Source organism: Phragmites australis, chromosome 15, assembly GCF_958298935.1.
Source record: "Phragmites australis chromosome 15, lpPhrAust1.1, whole genome shotgun sequence".
NCBI classification, from domain to species: domain Eukaryota; kingdom Viridiplantae; phylum Streptophyta; class Magnoliopsida; order Poales; family Poaceae; genus Phragmites; species Phragmites australis.
Window position 1 is genome coordinate 6,351,164 of NC_084935.1, and position 23,024 is coordinate 6,374,187.

General features: G+C 44.2%; 3 protein-coding genes and 1 pseudogene across 3 annotated transcripts; 2 read left to right on the top strand and 2 right to left on the bottom strand.

Annotated features, from left to right (window-relative positions):
• Positions 1-220: 220 nt before the first annotated feature.
• LOC133892806 (zinc finger AN1 and C2H2 domain-containing stress-associated protein 16) lies at positions 221-3,092 on the bottom strand. The gene is made up of 2 exons (XM_062333760.1): positions 2,790-3,092; positions 221-1,126 (listed from the first exon to the last, which is right to left on the bottom strand). Exons 1-2 carry the CDS (start codon positions 2,886-2,888, stop codon positions 353-355), a joined length of 873 nt encoding a protein of 290 aa, XP_062189744.1. The 5' UTR covers positions 2,889-3,092; the 3' UTR covers positions 221-352.
• A 3,697-nt stretch (positions 3,093-6,789) lies between these two features.
• LOC133893081 (uncharacterized) lies at positions 6,790-9,997 on the top strand. Its single transcript, XM_062334050.1, has 5 exons — positions 6,790-6,866; positions 8,134-8,530; positions 8,716-8,789; positions 9,361-9,418; positions 9,682-9,997. The coding sequence occupies exons 1-5, from the start codon at positions 6,790-6,792 to the stop codon at positions 9,805-9,807; spliced, it is 732 nt and encodes a 243-aa protein (XP_062190034.1). The 3' UTR covers positions 9,808-9,997.
• Positions 9,998-10,616: 619 nt separating this feature from the next.
• On the top strand, positions 10,617-16,059 carry LOC133893082 (L-type lectin-domain containing receptor kinase IX.1-like; annotated as a pseudogene).
• A 1,368-nt stretch (positions 16,060-17,427) lies between these two features.
• LOC133893130 (uncharacterized) lies at positions 17,428-18,408 on the bottom strand. Its single transcript, XM_062334096.1, has one exon. It carries the CDS (start codon positions 18,393-18,395, stop codon positions 17,586-17,588), a length of 810 nt encoding a protein of 269 aa, XP_062190080.1. The 5' UTR covers positions 18,396-18,408; the 3' UTR covers positions 17,428-17,585.
• Positions 18,409-23,024: the final 4,616 nt, after the last annotated feature.

Here is a 23,024-nt window from a genome sequence, read left to right on the forward strand (position 1 = left end):
CAAATTTTAATTCACTCTAATTAAATATTCAATTTAATCTTGTAATCAATTCGGAACAAACTGCTATCACGTCACTAAAAATAATGTATATAAAGATCCATTGCTCTCAAATTTTAATAGTATAAACTAAACAACGTTACTAAACTATTCCAAAAGAATCAAGTCTATCGGTTCGCTAGATCAAGAGTTATGATCTTCAAAAGCAAACTGTGACAAATGGTGCTGAAAATAGATTAAACAATAATTTCACGATTACGCAAGAATTACGAAAATTCAAACAACCAAACTTTTTATAACTTTATATTGATGCTCTAGGATGATTTTGGATTGATCAAACCAAAATAAATTGCTTTTATGCTCTTGATGTTCCTCCATGATCCCTCTCAACATGCTCCACAAGCAACACCGGATCTCGGAACCCCTTGCTGCATTTTGGGCAGACATCAATTGTCACTCGGCCACGACTTGATTGTGAGTTCGTCTGGTGGGATTTCTCAACATGTTCGATTAACGCCCCCACAGTGGAAAATCTTGCTGGGCAGTGAACACATTGCTCCACAAGGTCACCACTGCTGCTACTGCTGCTGTTTGGGGAGATCCCATCCTTAGCCTTCTGGAAGGCTTGGCTAGTTGCGGTGCTCAATTTCTGCATTCCAGCTTCAGCCGATGATTTGAAATTTGATGCTGCGTTCAGAAGGCTGGAGCTCCACCATGAAGAACTATTGTTGCTGCTATTCGGACGTGTCTCCACTTTCTGGCTTCTCCTTAGCATATTTGCAAAGGGGAAGGTGGAATCCATTTTTCTTGGTCCTGGACACTTGTGATCAGGCCCAAATCTATGCTTTAGGCAGTGTTCTTTGGTGCAATCTTTGCATCTGATAGTGTTTGAAAACGTCAGTGTTTCTCTGCATCCAGGAACAGGGCATTTCTTTTTCTTTGTTACTTTCTGGTAATTTGATGGATCACAGTCGGTGTTAACATGAGACTCCCAGGTGATGTTAGGGTCTTCATTTGGATTCAAGCGAACTCCTTTAGCACAGAGTGGGCAGATGAGGACAGTAACATCCTTCTGATTTGCATTTGGACACTGGTGTGACATATAACTTCGGTGCTGAAGGCAAAAGACCTAAACAATGGTCCAACAACCATATTAGCACTCCGGCTGATAGTATTTAGTGATGACAAATTGACAACTATAAACAATACATATGAAAAGCATCAGGCAACAAATGTGTTGCCCTTGAACGTTAAGGGGAAAATGCGAAGAATTTTCACAAATATAGATGCTAAAATTCTATAGAAACACGCAGATAAAACTACCATGGCACATTTCTTCCATATAATTCTTTATTAAGAATACTTATCATATTTATCATGATATTTCTTTACATTCAGAAAGCATCTGAAAGGATTGAACAAAATTCTGAAAAAGAAAAGGTAAAAGCCCAAATTTCCTATCTGCTACATTTAAATACAGATAAAAAAGACATGGAGTTGGTAATTCAAGTTTCAATCTTCAAAGTTAGACAAATAACTAAGGCCAGTAACATAAAATAATTTAGGAATTACATGCTGCAAGACTGAACTGAAATGTCAATCATGGCAACATGATGGACCAAAGAGGGGAAAGCGAAAGGTACTTTGGCGCATCCTAATCAATTGCTGCATACATCATTCTGGACATGTGTCCGGCACAAGATGTTGGTGCAAACAATGTGAGACAAAAAGTACAGATTGTTATTCTTAGCAACCTAAGAATTCAGCTAGCATTAATGTCACTCACATTAAACAACACATGAATCATCCTCAATTAGGACTTTCCCCCTAGTCACCAAAGAACAAATATGTCCAGTGCAAAAGACTTCATGTTTGCAGGAAGCACTAATGAACTAATACATTTACTAATATGACCAACCCTTGGCATCCAATTCGAAAAGATATTGTTTTCTCTGCTAGTTCCTTCCTGTTGTGTGATGTATTAGGAAGCTGTGCTTCAGTCCAATATTCACATGAAATGGCTGATATTTCTTTTAGGTTGAAAAAAAGGCTCCAAGCCTATAATATGCTTTGCAGAAAGATTCTTTTTTACTTCGCTATGTGCTGAAAGGGGAACTAGCCGTTTTTATATTTTGGAGTCCAAGAAAAGAGATTGTGAATGAATCTATGAACCAAGGGCAGCGGCTTTTCATTATAAACCGATGAACAACTTTTTTTCTTGAACACCTTGATTTTTCCAGATATGTTTCCACATCCGCCCGAGTGGACAAAAGGGTCATATAAAGCATATCAATAATAGATGAAACACAAAAAACGACCAGTGACTCAAGAGTTCTACCTCACTAACAAATCGTGAAATCGAGCAAGCAAAACCACCACATGAAGATGTACATAAAGGGTCATCCTTTTGGTCAACGTTAGACACAACAACTCAAGCTCACCGAACTACCAGCGAAAAAAATATCTCATTTAGCGTTGCCCGGCCATTAACATGAATGGTTAAGCTTCCCTTTTCCATCTCCTAAGGCTCATGTTGGCACCAAGGATACGGATCACAATCCAGAAGTACAGTCAAGGACTCCAAGTTTTGCCCACAAACTACAACTTCCCAAGATCTCATTCAAGAGGCTGCGTCTATTAGATTTCCATACAAACATCAGTTGTTGGGTTCCATAATGTATCGCGCAAGCCACACCAATCTGCTCGTACCAACAGCCCAATTCGGAGTAGCCAAGCATCAACTAACCAGAGATCGAGAGCGAGAGCGAGAGCGAGAGGTTACAGAGACATACGTGGTCGCAGCGGTCGCATGTGAAGGGGAGGAAGTCGATCTGGTTGCAGTCGCCGACGCTGCAGTGCCGCCCCAGGTTGGGGAACTCCGGCGTGCCCATCCCGCCGGGGTAGCCGCGCCCGTAAGGGAACTCGGACCGCCTCCGACGCCGCCGCTTCGGCGGCCCCGCGCGTTATCCCCGGCGCCGGGCAACGCACCGGCAGAGGAAGGAATGGGCCGCCGCGGGATGCAGGGAAGAGGGGCGGCTCGGTCGTCGAACTATTTTGTTCGCTGGTAGGGGCGATCCCAACACTATTTTTTTTCGAATAGAAATAACGTTTTGATGGCGCTTTTGCTGTAAGGCCCTCTAATTTGTTGGGAGTTCGGTTCGAGGTCCTCGCGTAATTGTGGGGCCGGGTTAGTTGTTTGTATTTTCCTTTCTTTTTCTGGAGCAGGTGAGGCTCGGTGGAAGCAGGAATCGCCTTGTCGGCGAGACTTTGACATGGACACTGCTGCAGATGATAAGATTGGGGGATTGGCACTGATATTTGAGTAGGGTATCTTCTGATATACTCCTTTGATTATAAATATAAGTTATTTTATTTTCCTTAACTATTTTTTAAATATAAATTATTTTTAAATTTCTATGCATTTTTTCTCTTTTATTTTCTTTTTTCCTTGTTTAATAAATACTATCACTCTCACAAATAAATACAGAATAAATAAGGGACAACAAGATCATTCAATCTACTTTCTTAATCTTTATGTATAAGTCTAAAATGATCTATATTTACAATCGGAGGGAGTACAACAACTTAGGTTTCAATTTTCAATGTGTTTTTGGCCACTTAGCATGTGGTTATGGAACAGGAGTTTAGGCTACAACGAACTGAGTTTGATTGAAACTGAGCTCGACCTAGCCTGAGTTACCGATCGAGCCTAGAGACAAGTTTGAGTTCGGCTCAACTGAAGCTCGATTTTGTTTGACATCAGCTTGGCTCACGTAGGCTCATTAACAGCAAAAATTCACAAATTCTCTTCTCTATTCTTAAGCAAGCATATAAATTATCAAATTATTTAATAAAATAAAAGGCTCATGAACTTCGAGCTAGGTTCGAGCTCGGCTCAAATCTCAGACAAGCTAATCTCGAATTGAGATTTTAACAAGCTGAGTTTGAGTAGCTCGTGAGCATCGAACTTTTTTTTACATGCTTACCGGAGTTTAGTCAAAGATGATAGTTTAGAGTATAGATATGAATTTCGCTAGAACTTGAAAAAAGAATATGTATGGGATGGTCCAACAGATAACTAGGCCAAGGATAGAGGTGCAAATTAATTAATTTAAGAGTATTCATCGACTCAATTTAGTTTAATTAATAACACTATTTTTTCAAATTAAGTTTTTAAAAAACTAATATTATTGGTTGAGTAAAAAAATTAGATTAATTAATTTACACCCCTAGTCAGGGTCACAGGGCACGACGATCCGTCCCGAGTTTATTGCCCACGAAACACTTGACCTTGGATGAAACATGATTGAATACATGCTCGGTACTCTGCCCTCGCCAACTCTCGGAAAAGACGTGTTGTGCACGCGTAAGCGCGAGACTACGATGACGCCGACGGACACAAAAACAGGTCGTGGATTCATAGGATTAATAGCCGGCGACCGAGCCAGCCGCCTGCCAAGAGGACGCCGCGCCGGTGCTGGCGCGGGTCCATCAATCCACGGGGTGGGCGACCGTGACCAGACCCCACGGCCCACGAGATCGCGCAGGCGGGAGGGAAGGGCGACCGTCGAGCTAGTCCACCTGGCAGATCCGCGGGTTTTACCTGCTCGCCGCGTCGTGCTCGGGCGAGCGGCGTGGTTGACGTGGCCACGGCGTGACTGACTCGTGCCGTTGATTCTACTTCTAGCTTTAAAAGTAAAAACAAAAATAAATAATTATAATATAAAAACTAATTCTTATAATTTATAATCTAAATTATATTATAAAATTTTACGGTCTATAATCTAGTGGGAGAGAACTTATATAAATTGTATAGATAGGACTGTATTGTCGCTCTGAAACTAAAACAGCTAAAACAAACGGAGCTTGCGGCTTGCCGGGTTCCGTAGATGCGCAAAGCGCGTCCGTTCCGCCCGCACAACGGGCGTGGGAGTGTTGGGACGGAGCTCGGGAACGTCCGGGAAGGAAGGAAAATTCTCTGATTTTCCGCAGACGAGAAGACTGACCGCGACGACCGGTCGTGCACGTTGGGCTCGTCTGGCCAAGTTGGAAGCACTGTGTTCTCCCATCTGGCTGCAGATTAGCACATACTAGTCTTTTTGTTTTTTTAAGCCCCAGTATACTAGTCTGCTTGCACTAATTCATGGCTGTACAATCTATCGAAAGTAGAATTAGAGAGACACAAATATTAAGAGAATGATAATCTTATCTTCATTGATTAATAATATTTATATATTTATACTGGCAAAAGAGGTGGGAAGGCACCTGTTGGGGATGTCTATTTTCCCTAATAGGTGTCTCTTTATAATGTAACTGCTAATTATATGGTTATCTTTAATTATAGAGATGCAATGCTAATGACAGTTACTAATCTAATTGATCGTAGCTAATGACAATTACTAATGTAATTGATCGTATGCATGTCTTCGGTAGAAAAATGTTGGTTTGTAACACTCATCATTGATCAATTATTCTAGTTGTAAACTTCTTGTTGGAAAACTCTTCTAAAACCATGTGAGAAAATACGAGAAGAAAAATAATATGGTGATATGCCATTAAAACTCCTTTAAAATCTAATGGAAAAATATAAAGAAGAAATGATATGGCATATATTGTTTATTACCTCACTCTTAACTCTATAGAAAAAACTCATTGATGAGCTTATAGAATAATAATTATGATTTATGAATCGCATTAAAATCTCTGAAAAATCACTTGAAAAAATAGGAAAAATAAGGTAGATATTATCTCATTACAAACCTTATATGAGAAACCATATAGAAAAACTCATAAAAGAAAAAAAAGTACAATATAATATGAACATGTTATTATTCAGAGATTAACTCCCTCGAACCTTGTAAATCTTGTAGTTATCCAATACTAATTCTGTGAATATATTTTTTCGTACACGGGCTAAGCAAACATGGGTCGCAGCCAGACAGCCTTTCGGCCCAAGGCTCATGCGGCTCCCCCCACCCCACCCCACCAAACCCCCTGTAAAAGAGGAAGGAGGCAACCGCCCCCACTATGGATGCTTCACGTCGCCGCCTGTTGAAGGGTCGTCGACCATCGCCTGCCGAAGAGCCATCGATTGTCGGTCATCGTTGGGTGTCGTGATCGGCAGATTGAGGCCGTGTCACGGCCATGGGCGTGCGGCGCCGAAGCGGGAACGTCGTCGTGCCGCATTGAGCACTGCCGCCGGAGATAGGGCCACCATCGAGGACTGTCATGAAGCCGCGCCGGAGCCACATATGCCGCCTTTGCTGGTGGGGTCGTCGGCCATGGGGGTCTAATCCCCCTCCCTCTCTTGCATGCGAACGAAGAGACCTAAAGGCCTCTTTCCCCACACATGCGCACATGCATTGGCTCCGTCGGAGGTGAGGCCGAGGGCCGCCGGACCCCATGACCCATGTGAAGGCCTGGGCATCGGTGGCGGTATGATGTCGCAACGAAGGAAGAGGTTGCCACGTCCTTACTAGGGAGGAGGCGTGGATGTGTTGAAGTTGGAGAGGGCGTCGCAGGGATGTATTCCTTCAGGTCCTCCTCCGATGAGTGCACCGTCGTTGCTGCTAGAGTGTGACTGAAGCCTAAGGGCGAGCAATTGAAGGACCCCAAGTTGGTGGTCGGTGCTGCTATTGTCCTAACTCCAAAGGAGAAAGGCAATGGAGGTAGCGAGGCCGGTGGCAATGAGGTCGATGTAAGGGCTGCAGAAATGGTCATCAATGGGATGGCATTACGTGCAACGGCACATGTAGGGCCGTTGTTGCAGCCATATCGGTGATGTATAGAACTATGGCGTGGGTGATGACGGAAGCGGCGAGAGCATGGTCATGGAAGAACGAATACGATGAAGAACGAAGATGTTGTGGGTAATCTATGGATGGGGCAAAATGGATTTGTCATGCTCACCTTCTGAGAGTGGCCTTTATGCCTATATGTTGTGGCTTGTTGCCGAGTGAAAGAACTAGCGTGGCTGATAATATATTGAAAGTAGAATTAGATAGATGATAATCTTGTCTTTATTGATGAATAGTATTTGCATATTTATACGGGCAGAAGAGATGACACTGTTTTCTCCAACAAGTGTCTCTTCGTAATGTAACTACTAATTATATTATTATCTTTTAATTACAGAGATTAACTGCTAATAACAGTTACTAATCTAATTGATCATATGCATGTCTTGTGTAGAAAGACATCGGTTCCTAACACAATCGATGTTCTGTTGTTGCAGCCCAATTTGCAGCTGCACTGCGATTTGGCTTTGGCTCTTATCACTGATCTCATTTTCATATGCTATGTTTACCAAAAACTAGCTCGGCTTCTGTTTTATAAAGGTACAATTAGGATCCGTTTGGTAGGGATTCGCTCTGCGGATTCTGTCCTGAAACTAGCTATTCCCTACCAAACGGTCTTTTCTCACCGGCTCCACGCACGGATCAGGGCGAATCGCTGAGGCTGAAGCGTCAAACTAATGATCCTTGTCAGTGAATAGGGTAGCCCTGTCCGGGCCGGGCGGTTGATGAACAAGGACTGGTGAGGTGTTAGAATTCTCAATCAAGTCTTTGGTGGGAGCCACTTAGAAAAGGATGAATCATCGAGATGATATACTACATTAGAGCAATCTATTCTGCACTTTCACACTCGCAAAGTCGCAATATAGGTACAGGTTAAAAAGGAAGATTCTCGAAGAAAATTGAGGAAACGCCAAAAGGGTCGGAAGCCCAGTACTGAATCAAAGGAATGCCGTCCCTTCAGGCTTCAGCTCCAAGCAGAGCTGCCCCACAGGAATCTCATCCCCATTCCTCACCATTCGCTACGTGCAGCAGGTCACAAATATCATCAACCCAACACGCGGGTAGCCTCTGCCGTAGCGCGCAAAAGCAATGCAAATAAATAAATAGGTGCAAACAGCGAATATGATATCCATCCTCACCCAAAGGCTATTGTTGTTTTTATCATTTTATTAGTGGATGGGTTGATTTGCAGAAAATTCTCGTACAATCATAAAATATTACGAAATAACTCTTCTACTAATATATTGATGAAATTAACTGTAGCCTTTAATAAAAATTAAACTGACAATATTCATTATTTACACTTATTTACTTATTTACACCAAATATTTTCTCCCAGAAATGAGCCGTTTCCACGGGCAAAACCAGCCACCTCCACAGAAATCCGCGCGGCCACCCTGTCCCGCCTCTCCACTGCCGTCGCAGGCGGGCAGCCGACGAAAACAATACCTTTGCGGCTATCTGTCTCCACGGACGATGACGATTGCCCAGGCCGCTCCGGCAGTGCCTGCCGCCGCGCCCGCCATGTGCTGCCTTTCCACCCCCTGCAGAAGCACTTCACCGCGGGCATTGCTGTCGCGGGCGAGGGCTGGGGCGACGGCGGGTTCAGGTGGCGACCCCGCCGGCGCACGCCGATGCGGACGCGGTCGGCGCGGCGCGGCGGGCGGACCACCGGCCTCGTGATCGTGGGCGAGTTCGGCGGGACGTACGAGGAGGGGTTCGAGGACGTGCACAAGGTAGGCACGATTTGCCTCACTGGCTGCTCGGGCATGCCATAAAAATTCTTCACTGACTGCTCGAACGTACGTGTGGCATTGGTCTGTTTACCATTGACTCTTTATCGAAACAGGAATCAAACTCGTTTAGCTGGTTGTGTGAATTGACTCATCCATCTCCTTGATTATCGTGTTCTGACGTGCAGAACATCATCAACTACTTCACTTACAAGGCTACGCACAGGGTCCTCCATCAGCTGTACGAGATGAATCCGCCATGGTACACTGGCTATACCTCCGTTTGGTTGTTCTTATGATTTAGCCTGGCTCATATGCAGTGAGTCAGGCTCGAATTATGTACATACAATGTTATTTATTTAGTTAGTTGTATGTACTCAATCTGATTAAGAAAAAATTGTGTTTGTTTGTTCACATGAGTATGGTATGATATTTAAATAAAAAAAAAGTATTAACATGATTTTTATTTTACATAAATACACTCTATAATACGTAATTTATCATATTAAACCTTAATCTAATTTAAAATATAATAATATGAGTTAATACTCACTAACTATATGCTAATATCATCTCCTGGCCTAGGAAAAATTGATTCAAAATCTGTTTCATGGGAGCCAGGCTACAACAGTGATTTTGCATCCACTCGTTGAAGCTCTCGCTCGTGTACAGCCATCCAAACAGCCCGGAGCTATATCCGAAGATGTGAGCCAAGGCTGATGCAGGCTACCAAATAGCCCCAAATGAATAAATTGCCCTGATCTTCAATCTGAATTACTTGCCTTTGAATGTTCAAATGCTTTTCTAAATCAACGGTTTTTTTCTTCTTCCAGTTACCTTGCCGTCGACGACCCATTAAACGGCGATTATTTCCTTCGCCTGCTCGCAAAGGTATCTTCTTCACTTCTTTGTTCTGACGCAACTGACAAAAAATACGAGTGTTTCAGCACTGTGTTAGGGTTCATTTCTTTGATGTGTTCCATGCATGGCATGAGTGGCAGGACCTGTCACAGAGAGTGATGATCACACGCCTTCACCTATACGGCAAATGGATCACGGCAAGGAAGAGAACGAACAGTTTAGCTGAATCTGAAAGAGATATTTGATGGCAGAGACTTACCTCTTAGTTGATACCTGCGTCGTCTGATGTGCAGAAATGCGACCACGCGAAAATGTACGAGAGGATCTCCAACGAGAACCTGGAGATCATGCGCCAGAGGCTACTGGAGACTGTGGTTTGGCCAACAGTCAGCAGGAGATTACTGGACAAACAATATTGACACAGATTTGATAAACAAACTTCATTTGACTGCAGTTACAGAGACCAAGTACTTGTTCTAGTTCTGAATTCTAAAACACATTAAGACAGTAAGAACTATTACTACCTGTAATCTTATTTGGCAACAGACGACTGTACAAACTGGAGCTTACACAGTATTAAGAAACATTGACTGCCTGCCATTGAATTGATCTTTAGAACCAACTCTCTTGTACTGCATGAAATGCTGCGTCGTCATCGAATTATATGAAGAAAAAAATGCACCAGAATCAAGTTTGGTAAGCACATGTGCCAGATGGAAAAGTTCCTCCGACCTCCAGGAATGATACCTGCTCCATCTGCTGAAAGAAGCAAAGGTCTTTTTGGCCGGCAACCAACAAAGCTATATGTGGACGGACTATCCTTGACATTGTTTCATGCTACTATCTATTTTTGTCTGTGATCTAAGCCGGCAACGCCGATAGAAGCCAAGCATCCTCTCTCCTATTGAAAAGTTCAATTCATAGTTCAACATCGTACCATTATTTTACGTCTTCTGATACCACCAATATAACCTCCAAATTTGAGCTGCTTCTCCTGTGGCTTACATCTGTCTTTTCAAGGCCTATGCCCTATTGACAGGCCGGCAATACTGATACACAAAATAGCAACAAGCTTGTGTGAAGTAATCAACAGCTGACCAAGTTGGGATTTCTTAGCTACTTACATCAATATACATAGAAAACAACTTATCAGCAATGCAAAACTTGATTCTTTGCCTCTCCTTCCTTGCTTCCTTCCTCCCTCCAGCTCTCTCACAAGTCACAAGCCATGAGATCAAGATCCAAGATTACTTGCTTCTTGGCTCTCCACTTATTGATATCCAACAATATTGCCCGTGTCAGTCCTCTATCCTTTGAGCAGAACTTCACCGAATCGAACCACAATGGATCGGCCACAATCCAGTTCCAGGAGGATGCCTTCTACAATAAGGCGGTCAGGCTCACCAAGGAAGAGTTAACTGGCCAGATCGCTCACAGTGTCGGCCAAGCAGTCTACACAGATCTAGTGACCCTCTGGGACAGTGACAAGTGGATAGGTACATTAATTTACATATGATGAGTAAGTACATGTTTTAGTAAGTCTCATGGATGCAATACATGAAGAAGCCATTGAAGCCGGGATAAAAATTAGATTGAATTGGACAAGTTCCAAGAAATATGTACACGCCGCATGATTTGGCGTAGAGACGTTTGTACACGTCAGATGGTCCGGCGCAGAGGCGTTTATATACGTCAGAGCATTTTTCCTCAGCTATTGTGTATATACTGGATAGTCCGGTGATGAAAAATTAGCAACACCAAAGCATTCTAGAAGCTGAAGTTCAAGGTTGTACACGCCGGATGGTTTGGCGTATACATTGGATGCTTTGTCAGAGTAAAGTCCAGAGAAATTCTTAGAGTTGGCTGAAAAGAAGATTTCTACACGCTGGATAGTCCGGCGTACATATCGGAGGAATCGCTAGAGGATTCATAGAGTTGTGCTACTGCTGTACACACCGGATGTTCCGATGTTTGTACTACTTAACACTGGAATATCTGGTGTTCACATTTTCTTTTGAGTTAAATTAAAATTGGTTTGCATGAGCATGTCTATGTGTTACAATGCGTGATTATGATTGTGACTAACCGGGATGGAGAGAAACTTGTGTGCTTGTGATGTATAGATGATGGATGCAACTTGACGATCGATGGTAGGATGATCGTGGCTAAATGGGGTGTTTAGTGCCGGATGATCATGGAAGTCGGGCAGAGTCAAGGGTGATCCTAGTTGTACATGTGGAGAGCAAGCGAAACTTGAGAAGATGGAAGAAGCGACGTATTGACAAAGTCAAGCGAAAAGGATGTCGGTGTAAGTGACAAGACAGTCAGATGGATCAAAAGCAGGAGAAACTTGTTGACGGTTGAGATCGCAAGACAGGTTACACGTGTCATCATCAGGAAGGTCACTTGGGATGTAAGTAATCTAAGAAACTTGGAATGTAAGGAATATAGGAAATTTGAGAGGCAAGGAAGCTTCTAAGACCTATAAATATGATTAGGGTTGTGAGAGCCTCCTTGAGCCATCCATTTGAGAGTTAAGTTCTAGGGTTTTAGAAGAGAAAGAGAGAAACGTTTAGCCTATATGTTAGGTGAGAGCTGTGTATATAAAACCTTTTTGTAATCAGCCAAAAATAGAGCGTTCATCTGCAAGTAATGAATATTATGTTCTCTTACGCTTGTGTTCATCTCCTTCTAGTTTCACTCTCTTGGCTCCCTTGTATGATTGAGAGTTTTTCAGTATTGTTGTGATTTTTTTTCTATTGGAGAGCTAAATTTTTTCATCGTGTTGAATTTATTCTTCTTGTTTCTAAAGGGATAAGAATCATCTATAAGTTAATCTTGAACCATCCCTTACCTTTAAATCCATCAACTTAGGGTGTTTCTTCATTTGGTGCCTAGTTCTTTAGATTTGAGTGTTTCCTACTCGAGTTGTAAGTTTTTGTGAGCTATAACACTTGGAATGGTTTTCTATTGAACCTAGAGTTCAAATCCATCTATTGGAGCTATGTGCTTTGTTTCTCTCATTTTTTTCTTTCGTGTTTTGATTTGAGACGCGTTGTGTGAAAGATTATGAGCATTCAAGTTGAAATACGTCTTGATTTATATATAATGAGTGATTGATAGTCGTTGATTTGGTTTGATGATATATGAGATTGCATGAGTATGTCTATGTATTGTAATTATGATAATAACTAACCAAAGTTGCAGAGAAAAATAGAGTTGGCGTTTTTATCTCTGAGGCAGAAAATTTGCACTCGTTAGATGATCTGACACAATTTGTACACGCCTGATGATCGGTGTACAAAAGGAATTTACACCGAAGGGTTTTGAGTCAGAAGAGAAAACTCAATACTACACGCTGGATGGTTCGGTGATTGGATCTGTGCACGTCGGACTAATTTTTTCAGAGAGGTTACAAATAGCGTGTCTGGTGAGGATGTACACGCCGGATGGTCTGACGATTGGATCTGTGAACGTCGGAGCATTTATCGGAGCATTTGTTCTAGAGATGTTGCAAAATGGCTTGTCTGGTGGGTCGCATTCATCGAATGGTCCGGCGTTGAAGAGTTTGCAACACCGGACCATTAGGCGTTCACGATTTTTCTGAGATGAGATTTTTGACTAAGGTTTTGATTTTGACTAATCTATAATAGAGTTAGAGATACGTGTTTGCTTGTCTTATGATGTGTAGATGATGGATGCAACTTGACGATCGACGGCGGGATGATCGGGGCTAAGCAGGGTACTTGGTATCGGATGATCAAGGTGGCCGGACAGAATCAAAGGTGATTCTAGCTGTAAACATGGTGTGCAAGCAAAGTGTGAGAAGGTGGATGAAGACAGCGTATTGACAAAATCAAGCGAAAGCCGGTGCAGGTGACAAGGTGGTCCGAGGGATTGGGAGCGGGAGAGACTTGCCAACAGTCGAGATCGCAAGATGGAGTACACGCGTTGACATCAGGTGGTTTGCTCAAGGTGTAAGAAAGTGATGGTGAGTCACGCTTTGAAAATGTGCGAGGCGGTTCTGCGTTTTAGCCTCAAAACCGTGGGAAAGTGTGAAGTGCACGTGGCATCATCGTGAAGCTTGCGTCGAGATGAAGTTAAATCATGAAAGCACTATGACCATTTGATGGACAAGGAAAAATATGGATGAAAATATCCTCGACGGTAGATAGGAGTGTATTGGAAGAGAGGTATTTTGGGAACAATCTAGGAAACTTAGAGGTCAAGGAACCTATACTATAAATAGTAAATAGAGAGGGAGAACTGGTTGAGCCCTTTGATTAATTCATTTGAGAGTTGTGTGCTGCAGTTTTAGGAGAGGGAGAGATGAGTATTTAGCCTATGTATTAGGTGAGAGTTTTTGTATGCAATAATTTTTTGTAATCCGTCGAAAATAGGACGTTCTTCTACAGGAAATGATGTTTATGCTTCCTCTTGTACTTGTGTTTATCTCATTATAGTTTTCCTCTATTGGCTCACTTGTTTGATTGCAAGTTTCTCGGTTTTCGTTGCAATTATCGTTTTTGTTTGAAAGCTGAAATTTTCTATCTTATTGAAGTGGTTCTTCTTGTTGCTAGAGGGATAAGAATCACATATGAGTTGATCTTGAACCGTCCCCATCCTCTAAATCCATCAACTTGAAGAATTTCTTCATCCGATTCTCAATTCTTTGGATCTAAGTGTTTTTCATTCAAGTTGCAAGAGTTTGTGAGTGGTGACACTTGGATTGGTTTCTCATAGAACCTAGTATTCAGATCCATCCAATGGAGCCATGGTTTTTTATGATCATTGTGATTCTCCCTTGTTTCTCTAAGTTTCTTGTTTCCGCTCTTTGTTTTGAGAGGCATTAGGTAAGAAAATAGAAAAAAAGTCATCCAAGAGTTTGGTAAGCGCCTATTCTTTAGTCGTCGTTTTCGGTCCTACAGATTCGGATAGACCATCCAAGAATTTGGTTAGACTCCTATTCACCTTCTATCTAGTCGCTTCCCTCGGTCCTACGGATAGCACCACTAGTCAGTTAGCTGACTTCACAACCCGCTTCACATTCAAGATACAGGCTTACAATAGCAGCAGCTCGTATGGTGAGGGCCTCGCCTTCTTCCTCTCACAATACCCTTCTAATCCCCAATAATTCCAATAGCGGCCATCTTGGCCTCTTCAGTAATAGTAGTGATCAGAGCGAGACATCCAACCAGATCGTGGCTGTTGAGTTTTACACCCACCAGAACATATGGGATCCAAACGACAACCATGTGGGCATCAACATACATTCTATTGTATCCGTGGCCAACGATGGAACAGTAGCATCAGTGATGGTCGGATAGCCAATGCATGGGTAACTTACCAGGCCAGCTCCAAGAACTTGAGTGTCTTCTTGACATACAAGGACAGCCCACAATTTAGTGGCAACTCCAACCTAGGTTATTCGGTTGATCTCAGAAATCATCTCCCAGACAAAGTGGCAATTGGCTTCTCTGCTGCCACTGGTAAATTGGTAGAGAGTCATCAGATACTTTATTGGGAATTCAGTTCTACTGATGTGCAGCTGAAGAGTAAGGGGATGAAAAGTGTATTGGTCATAAGCTTGGCTACTAGCGTAAGTGTCATGGTGCTTCCTAAGTTTCAGAAAGACTAGGAGCTCAAGAAAGGAGGAAGAAGAGAAGCTAGAGTATGATAAGTCCATTGACGGTGAGATTGAGAAAGGAAGAGACCAAAGAAGATTTCGATACAATGAACTCATGGCTGCCACGAAGAATTTTGCTTTGGAGAGAAAGCTCGGAGAAGGAGGATTTGGAGCAGTCTACCAGGGCTTCTTGAAGGATCAAAACCTCAACATTGCCATAAAGCGAGTTGCAAAAGGCTCAACACAGGGTAGGAAGGAGTACATCTCTGAGGTCAAGATCATCAGCCGGCTGAGGCATAGGAACCTTGTGCAACTTGTGGGCTGGTGCCATGAGCATGGAGAGTTCCTGCTTGTTTACGAGCTTATGCCAAACGGGAGCCTGGACACACACATCTATGATAACAGTAACATGCTAACATGGCCATTACAGTTCAAGATCACCATGGGCGTTGCATTTGCCCTCCTATACCTCCACGAGGAGTGGGAGCAATGTGTTGTGCACCGCGATGTCAAGCCAAGCAATGTGATGCTTGACCCTGCGTCCAATGCTATGCTTGGGGACTTTGGGCTAGCACGGCTTGTCGACCATGACCAAGGCTCACAAACTACCGTGACAGCTGGCACAATGGGTTACTTGGCTCCAGAGTGCGTCACAAATGGTAAAGCAAGTAAATAATCTGATGTCTACAGTTTTGGCATTCTTGCATTCGAGATTGCCTGCAAAAGGAGGCCCGTTGTGCTGAAGGAAGACAACGACAGGATCAATTTGGTTCAATGGGTGTGGGATCTCTATGGAAGAAATGGGATTCTTAATGCAGTTGATGGGAGGCTTGATGGTGCATTTGAAGAGCGAGAAGCTGTGTGCTTGATGGTTGTGGGGCTCTGGTGTGCACACCCAGATTATAATTTCCGACCTTCGCTCTGCCAGGTCATAAGTGTATTGAAGTTTGAGGCGCCATTGCCAAGCCTTCCACTGAAGATGCCCGTGGCAACCAGTGCTTCTAGCTCACCTCCCTCTATTCGTTTACCACATGAGGGTTACTAGGTTTGTCAGCTTGCTTGTGTTTTGTGCCGAGTGCCGACTGTATTTGAGAGGCGCTAAAGTAACTGCCAAAATTATTGTTGTTGACTATATCTGGACGTTATAAACAGTATTGATCCAACTACTTGTGTATATACTGGTTACCTACAGGACATATAATGCTCTTGGAAAAAGCAACTTTTATGTAACTTAAATTCTCTTGTGTGAGGCTACAACAATCACCTAGAGTTCAATTCTTATGTGCCCGCAGGTCTTGTCTTGTTCATTTCGGTCTAACAAGAATGATGTGCTTTTATGTCAAATATTTCATCACACGCCAAACAAGCTCAGTTTTTTTTTCCCTATATCAAGTCAAGGACAACCCCAGCACACCTAGTACCTACATATGAAATGAACACGCTTTTCTGCTAATCATTAGCTTCTATTAGATGTGCCTTTCCAAATTGGCCATACATGCAAGTGTTTGACAGATTACCTTTTCTTTTTAACAGCCAACATAACGTGAGGTGTAAGGCATAAGGCATTTGAGACATTGAGTAACTAAGATGCCGGATTCCCTATACCACATGAAGGGACCTTCCATATGAAAGGACTCAAATTCATCAGAGGTTCCTCTGAAAAAAACATAGCTTAAGCTATACTCGGTAGTCTAGTTTTGTTCTAGAAGCATGCACAACAAAAACGAATGAGTGGACGAAAAACTCTATGAACAGAACGAGGTTAGAGTGCCTTACAGATTACCAAGTTGACAACCTTCAATCACTGTAACAAATTTTTACTACTTAATTTAATAATGAAGCAAACATCTCTTTATAACGCATAGAGGCTTAGAATCAGTGTTAGAAAGTTCAAAAGTAGCAATTATACCATCCAAACAATCATTAGTGGATATAGTTCTACTCCTACAACTAAAGGAGTTAATTATTAGCTAAAAACCAATAAACTGAAAATAGTATCTATAGAATTATAGTGCTTCGAGTAAGGTACCCAAAAAAAGAAAGAAAAGAAGATGAAGTGAAAGAATATTCGGTTGATGTTAACTAATGTCTCAAATGTTCTGATTCCTTCTTAACATGCAGAGGCATCATGTGATTCATCTCTTCACCGAAGGTCCATCATCATTGGAAATACTAATATGACGACACATAGTATTACCACAAACTTTATCATGTCCGAACTACAAAATTCGGAAGGTCCCTTGTGAAGCACACATGTCAACTACCTAGGTAGTTCAAATCATGGTTATCATAGACCAGATTCTCCAAACTTCATGAAATTCTAACATGCAATGTGACATTTAAATTGCAATCATGAAATCAGGCATAGAGTAAACCAGAAGAACGCCACCACTAATATAGGCCAAAATCTGTATGCAACCGAACTCAACCAACTTACGGTCCTCGGTTGCACAATGTTACATTGTTCACAAGAAATATTTTCTGTTTCTAACATGGAATCTAGCACACAACAAACAAAGACAAACAACAACAACACAGCAGTCAGCCATTACCTTGAGGCAGCTAGCTTCTTCACTTCTTGCCGTGCCGCTTCTTCGCCGTGAACCGGTAAACCACCGGCCCATGGCGCCAACCTTCGAGCGGCGGGTCCTCGTGCACCACTTCGACGTCGAACACCTTCCTCGCCTTCCCGAAGAATTTCTTGTCGGTGCGCTTCCACCTCCTCATGTGCGCCATCAGGAACACCACCTCCCCCTTCACGAAGAACCGCAGCGTCTCTATCAGGGGATCAACCAGAGCCTCGTAGTACACCACGTCCGACGCCACGACGAGGTCGAACGGGGCCACCTCCGCCGTCGCCGTCGCCACGACGGCCTCCATCGCGGCAGCGTCGCCCCAGGGGAGCGGCACGACGGAGGCTGCCCCGCCGGCGGAGGCGAGGAGTGGCGCGTTGAGGTCGGCATTGTGGCGGAGGTTGGGGAGCGCGTCGGGGAGATCGGATAGGACGGCACGGGCCGGGAGGGCCGCGGCCAGGGCGAGCCCCGCGGCGCCGGTGCCGGAGCCGAGCTCGAGGACGCTGAGTGGGTTTTCCGGGGTGGGTGCGCGTGGGAGGAGGTGAAGGGAGGTGGGGAGGACGCGGAGGAGCGTGGCGGCGGAGGGCCAGAGCTGGAAGGAGAGGCCGCGCGAGGGGAGCGCGCGGACGGTGATGGGGGACGGGAGGGACGGGAGGTGGAAGTGGTGGAGCTGCGCGTGCGACGGGGAGGAGGGTGCGGCAGTGGAGGGGAGGAGGTTCGGGAGGAGGAGGAGGTCCTCGGAGTCGGAGTCGGAGGAGACGGTGGATGGGAACGCGTCGCCGGTCTCGACGGCGGCGGCGGCGGCCATTTGGGGTTTAGAGCTAGGTCAACGGTCAACACCACCACCGAGCTGGGGAGTGGGTGCCGTGGAGACCGTTGGAGTAAGGCAGTGTTTGGTTTGCGATACGAGATGAGATACAGTAAATTTATTTTTTTGAGTTATTTAGATTTTATAGCGGTGAGATGAAATGGTTTGAAATTGGAGAATATTTTTTAAAGATTTAAAATGGAACATTCTAAAAATAGTATAACGTAGTCGTTCTATTTTAAACATGACACTGTCACTTATAGTATACTATCTCAACTATCAAATAAAAATCTTTATATAAATAAAATCATCTTATTCTCATATATATATTATATATATATAATTATTCTATCATATCTTCCTCTTTAACCAAATATTACCTAACATCTTCGGCTTTCCTTTTTTACGCAAGACAGGGTCTACAGATTAGGCTTTTCTACCGTACTGTTTTTGGAAGTCCCTTTTGTACGTGGAGTTTTCCTCTCATGGCGAACGAGATTACGGGAGAATTGACCCCAAATATGTGGGGAGGCATCGATTGCACGGCCGGTCGCCTCTCTCGCGTCTCCGCTCCACGCCATCTTCCCTTCGACCTCGGCCCCCCTCTCAACACGGTTCCGATGCTACTTATTACGTGGTCCGTCGTTGTCTAACCATTTTATCACAAATAAAAATTTACCAATTTATCGTTGTTCTTATCGTGTCTTGCACTATTGTCGAAGGACAATCACGGTTTTATACATTGTCATGGCTGACAATGATGGATAAAAAAAATGATCGGATGTTCTATTTATTAGATTAGAAATTTCGTATCCTACATATTAAGTTAGACTCTGTTATATATATCTGGTATATATGATAGATTATTAAAAATAAATAATTACTCAGTATATATAATAAATCATTAAAAAAACCGAATAGTTACTCAGCATCTTATGCACCTAGACTTAAATGGGAGTCCGCCTCTGACTATCATATTTTCCTACTCGTCGCCTCAATCACCAGCGGATACAAAGAAATCAGCTAGGGCCTATCCATATCTCTCTCTTCTTGTCTTCTTCTTCCTATTATTTCTTCCATCCAGAAAAAAAAAATGTTATGCATCACCCGCAATCCGGTTTTGAAGCTCTTTTATTTTTCCGGATGCTCCCTCAAGACACGACTCTTTTTTTTTACTGGAATGTCCAAGGAAGGATGCTCCCTCAAGACACGACACTCTTTTTTTACTAGAATGTCCTTGAAATGGGTGAATGCTCCACTAGATCGATCACCGTTGCCTTGTCCACACCCACGTCACTGTCAGTCTATGGTCAACTACTTCTGGCGAGCCCCATCCCGGAAAGGCACCCAATGACATCTGGCCCAAACACGGGAGTAAGGACATGTTTTGATTGATGCCGGGACTTGCCCTGTCAAAAAAATGGTGTTGATCTTGTTTCTTCTCATGCGTTTAGAATGACGCCAATAGTTGGCGAGGCTAGCCTCATATCGCCTAGTGCTTAGTTTTTCTTGCCAACTGCAGGTGAAACACAGGCGTCGATTCCTACGCTAAACTTCTGGTGAGCCAATAGATTAGTGGGTCAGCCGGGGCTCAATCCAAATGAACCCTTTGCATGTGAGACCAATGATCAAATGGGAAACAGGCCGTTTCAGCCCCCTCGCAGGGCTGGATTTTCCTCGGCTCAGCCGCTTACCGGCAAAGGGAAAAGCGCGCAGGCCATCACGGCCGGCGTCGCTTTGCCGGCCCAGAATGCGGGCCGAAAGCACATCAGGCCGCTCCCTGCTGTGCGAGCGAGAGAGCACAGTGCGGCCCGCCTCGGGCGTCTGGGCCTTCTCGTGGCCCAGGGAAGACAGAGACCCGAGCCCCGAAGGGAGAAGCTCGCCGTCAGTTTATTATTTGAAACCTCAATTGATTAGCTCGTTAGCTGCTAGAGTTCGATCCCTTTAGCGGCACATTGGTCTTCACGGATTTGCATAGTCTGATCACGTAACCCCTCTCTCTCTCTGTTGGGGGAGATTTGCAGGGTAAGGAAAACGCTTTCGAACCATGCATACCCTAAAGTTAGCATCAACCAATCAAGAATCAAGACACGAGGTAGAATACACACCCATATCTCCCACGGTCAATGAACTCATCACCTTTCCATAAACGCCAACGTGCTGTCCTCTCTGTCAAATTCTATATTCACCTGACGTATCGTTGAGGTTTCCTTGCTCCTGAGTGAACCGACGTAACATCGGTTGCCGCCATCAGCCCCAGCTGTAAAACAGCCAGGTGGCAGCTTGCTATCCCACCCAAACGCGCGTTGATGCAAGCATCTTCCTCTCCGTGGCGATCGATCAACCGTTGGCCCGAACACGACCACGTCGCACTAGCGAGAGCGGGACGCGGCGGCGAGACGGCCAGTTGGCGCCCGGACGACTAGCGACCTCACCGCCCGCCCCACGCGCTAGCTAGCTGAGACCCTGACGCGACGACGGCCGGCCGCGCGCGCGTACGCGATCGAAACGATCGATCCATGCGCCGAGTCGGTTCCACGCGCGGGTGGGAACGAATCGAGCACGATCGAAGGAACCTTCGTCCTGGATGGCGCGCGTGTTTGGCGGCTGGCGCCGTCCGGGACGGTCGCCGGGCAGCCGCTTTCGCAGTCGCTCTCGCTGCCCCCCGGCCGGGCCCTTCGATCGCTTTTGCCGATCCGGCGAACCTTTCTCCGTTAAGCTTTTTATATCCTTTCTTCGATCGGTGCACGGCCCGTGGTATGCATATTTGTTTACATATGGGGTGTTGCGGTGCGTGTCTAGGGCATACCGCATCATAGTGTAGTGCGACGAGGTAGATCTCGTACAGTGCTGGTGCTATCGGGAACTTCCTGGGTGTGGGCGCTTGTGCTCTGGCTGTTCGTTTCGTTCGTTCGTTTGTCGTCGTTTCCTCCGAGCGGCCGGTCCCTTTCCGTTTCTGCAATGGCAGATGCTGGAGACCGGATGCATTTGCCGACATGCTGGGGTCGTGTGCTTCGCACAATGCTATGCTCGTTTCTCCCGACATTTGTCGGACGACGTGTGGTAGAGCAGTATCTGAGCGTCAGATTCCCAATTATTAGCTGGTGGAACGAGGAAAACTCTTTTTGTGCGCACTGAACTTGCCAAACAATCCAATTTTCCGTTGGAGTAACTACAGAGAGGAGATAATCGATATCAACCACTCTCATGGCCCATCCATATAGCTAATATTATTCTTTTCTGAACCAAAGCATCCAAATACTCGTTCCACTAGCCATCGTTCCGTCTGCTGCTAACACGTGTCGGTATATTACGACCCCACTCAACTCGCAGCAACGTAAACGTCAGCGGCGATGAGAAAAAAAGGCTCGAGCCGCAGTGCATGTGGTCCAGGCCAACAAGGTGACTAGTACGATCCGGTCACGTCTGGGCTGGTCTCCACCGGTCTAAAAAGAAGCGCGCAGCGGACAGCGGTCGTCGTGGGAGGAGACCCATGCCCATGTCCAACCAATCTCCCGTCCTCTCGATGTCGATGGCATATTGGCATGGCACGGGGTAGATTCCTTATGCGACGTAAGAAAAGGGCCAAGACCAGGCGTCTTCCATGCACTACTATGTGTGCCGTGTGCGTGCGGATGTGCCCATGATCCGAGCGGTGGGTAACTTGGGTTACGCTGGGTTGCTTCCTTGATATTAAAAAGAGTAAATTTTATAAAGTTATGTAAATTTTGATAAAATTATCGTAAAATTATAAATTTAGGTAATAATTTTATAAAATTATAGATTTAGTGTCAATTTTATCGTAAAACTATATATACTTTGATAAAATTATCACAAACTACATATTTATATAATAATTTCATAAAATTATAGATTTAACACTGTTTTATCACAAAACTACAGATTCTAGATGAGCTATTTTCAGCCTCGTTACCATGAGTCCATGAAGATCGCACCTCGTTTCCAGTCTCACAGCAAAGCTAGCTCATGAAATGAACCGTCCGGGTGTTCATATGACTACAAGTGAGGTCCGTTCGTCAGGTTAGCAGGTTTACGATAGAATATATAGTTTTACGATAAAATCGATGTTAAATTTGTAGTTTTGTGAAACCATCGCTTAAATCTATAATTTTGCGATTTGCGATAATTTTGTCAAAGTATCTACAGTGTGTACATGGCCCTCTTAGGGCATGTAATGTGATTTTGGTGATTAATGACAATATAGTCAATGAGACTAACATGTTTGTCAAGTATATGCTTAAGTATGTCTCATAGATGCAATAAATGAAGAAGCCACCAAAACCGGAATAAAAATTGATTGAATTAGAGATGTCCCAAAAAAGTTATGCACGGCGGATGGTCCGGTGATCAATAAAGTATACACGACAGAGTGTTTTTGATAGAGAAAAAGAAAGTTGAAGAACATGCTGGATGGTTCAGCGCAGTTTGTACACACCAGAGCATTCCAGATGGAGTTGAAGAAGCTGCATGCTGAATGATCCGACGCTTTGAAGTTCTACATGTCGGAGTGTTTTGTGCAGAGAAAAAATTACTCGATTAGCAGAAGAAGATATGCACGCCAGATGGTCTGACGCTTCGAAGATGGTGCATGACGGAGTAATTTATCCA

Excerpts from the sequence above, each read along its gene's own strand:
- LOC133893081 (XM_062334050.1), top strand. The coding sequence starts at position 6,790 with ATGGCGTGGGTGATGACGGAAGCGGCGAGAGCATGGTCATGGAAGAAC. Across the intron at positions 6,867-8,133 it reads GAAGAACGAAGATGTTGTGG|AAATGAGCCGTTTCCACGGG; the intron begins GTAATCTATGGA and ends ATTTTCTCCCAG. Across the intron at positions 9,419-9,681 it reads TCCTTCGCCTGCTCGCAAAG|AAATGCGACCACGCGAAAAT; the intron begins GTATCTTCTTCA and ends TCTGATGTGCAG.
- LOC133892806 (XM_062333760.1), bottom strand. The coding sequence starts at position 2,888 with ATGGGCACGCCGGAGTTCCCCAACCTGGGGCGGCACTGCAGCGTCGGC. Across the intron at positions 1,127-2,789 it reads CATGCGACCGCTGCGACCAC|GTCTTTTGCCTTCAGCACCG; the intron begins GTATGTCTCTGT and ends ACCATTGTTTAG.
- LOC133893130 (XM_062334096.1), bottom strand. The coding sequence starts at position 18,395 with ATGGCCGCCGCCGCCGCCGTCGAGACCGGCGACGCGTTCCCATCCACC.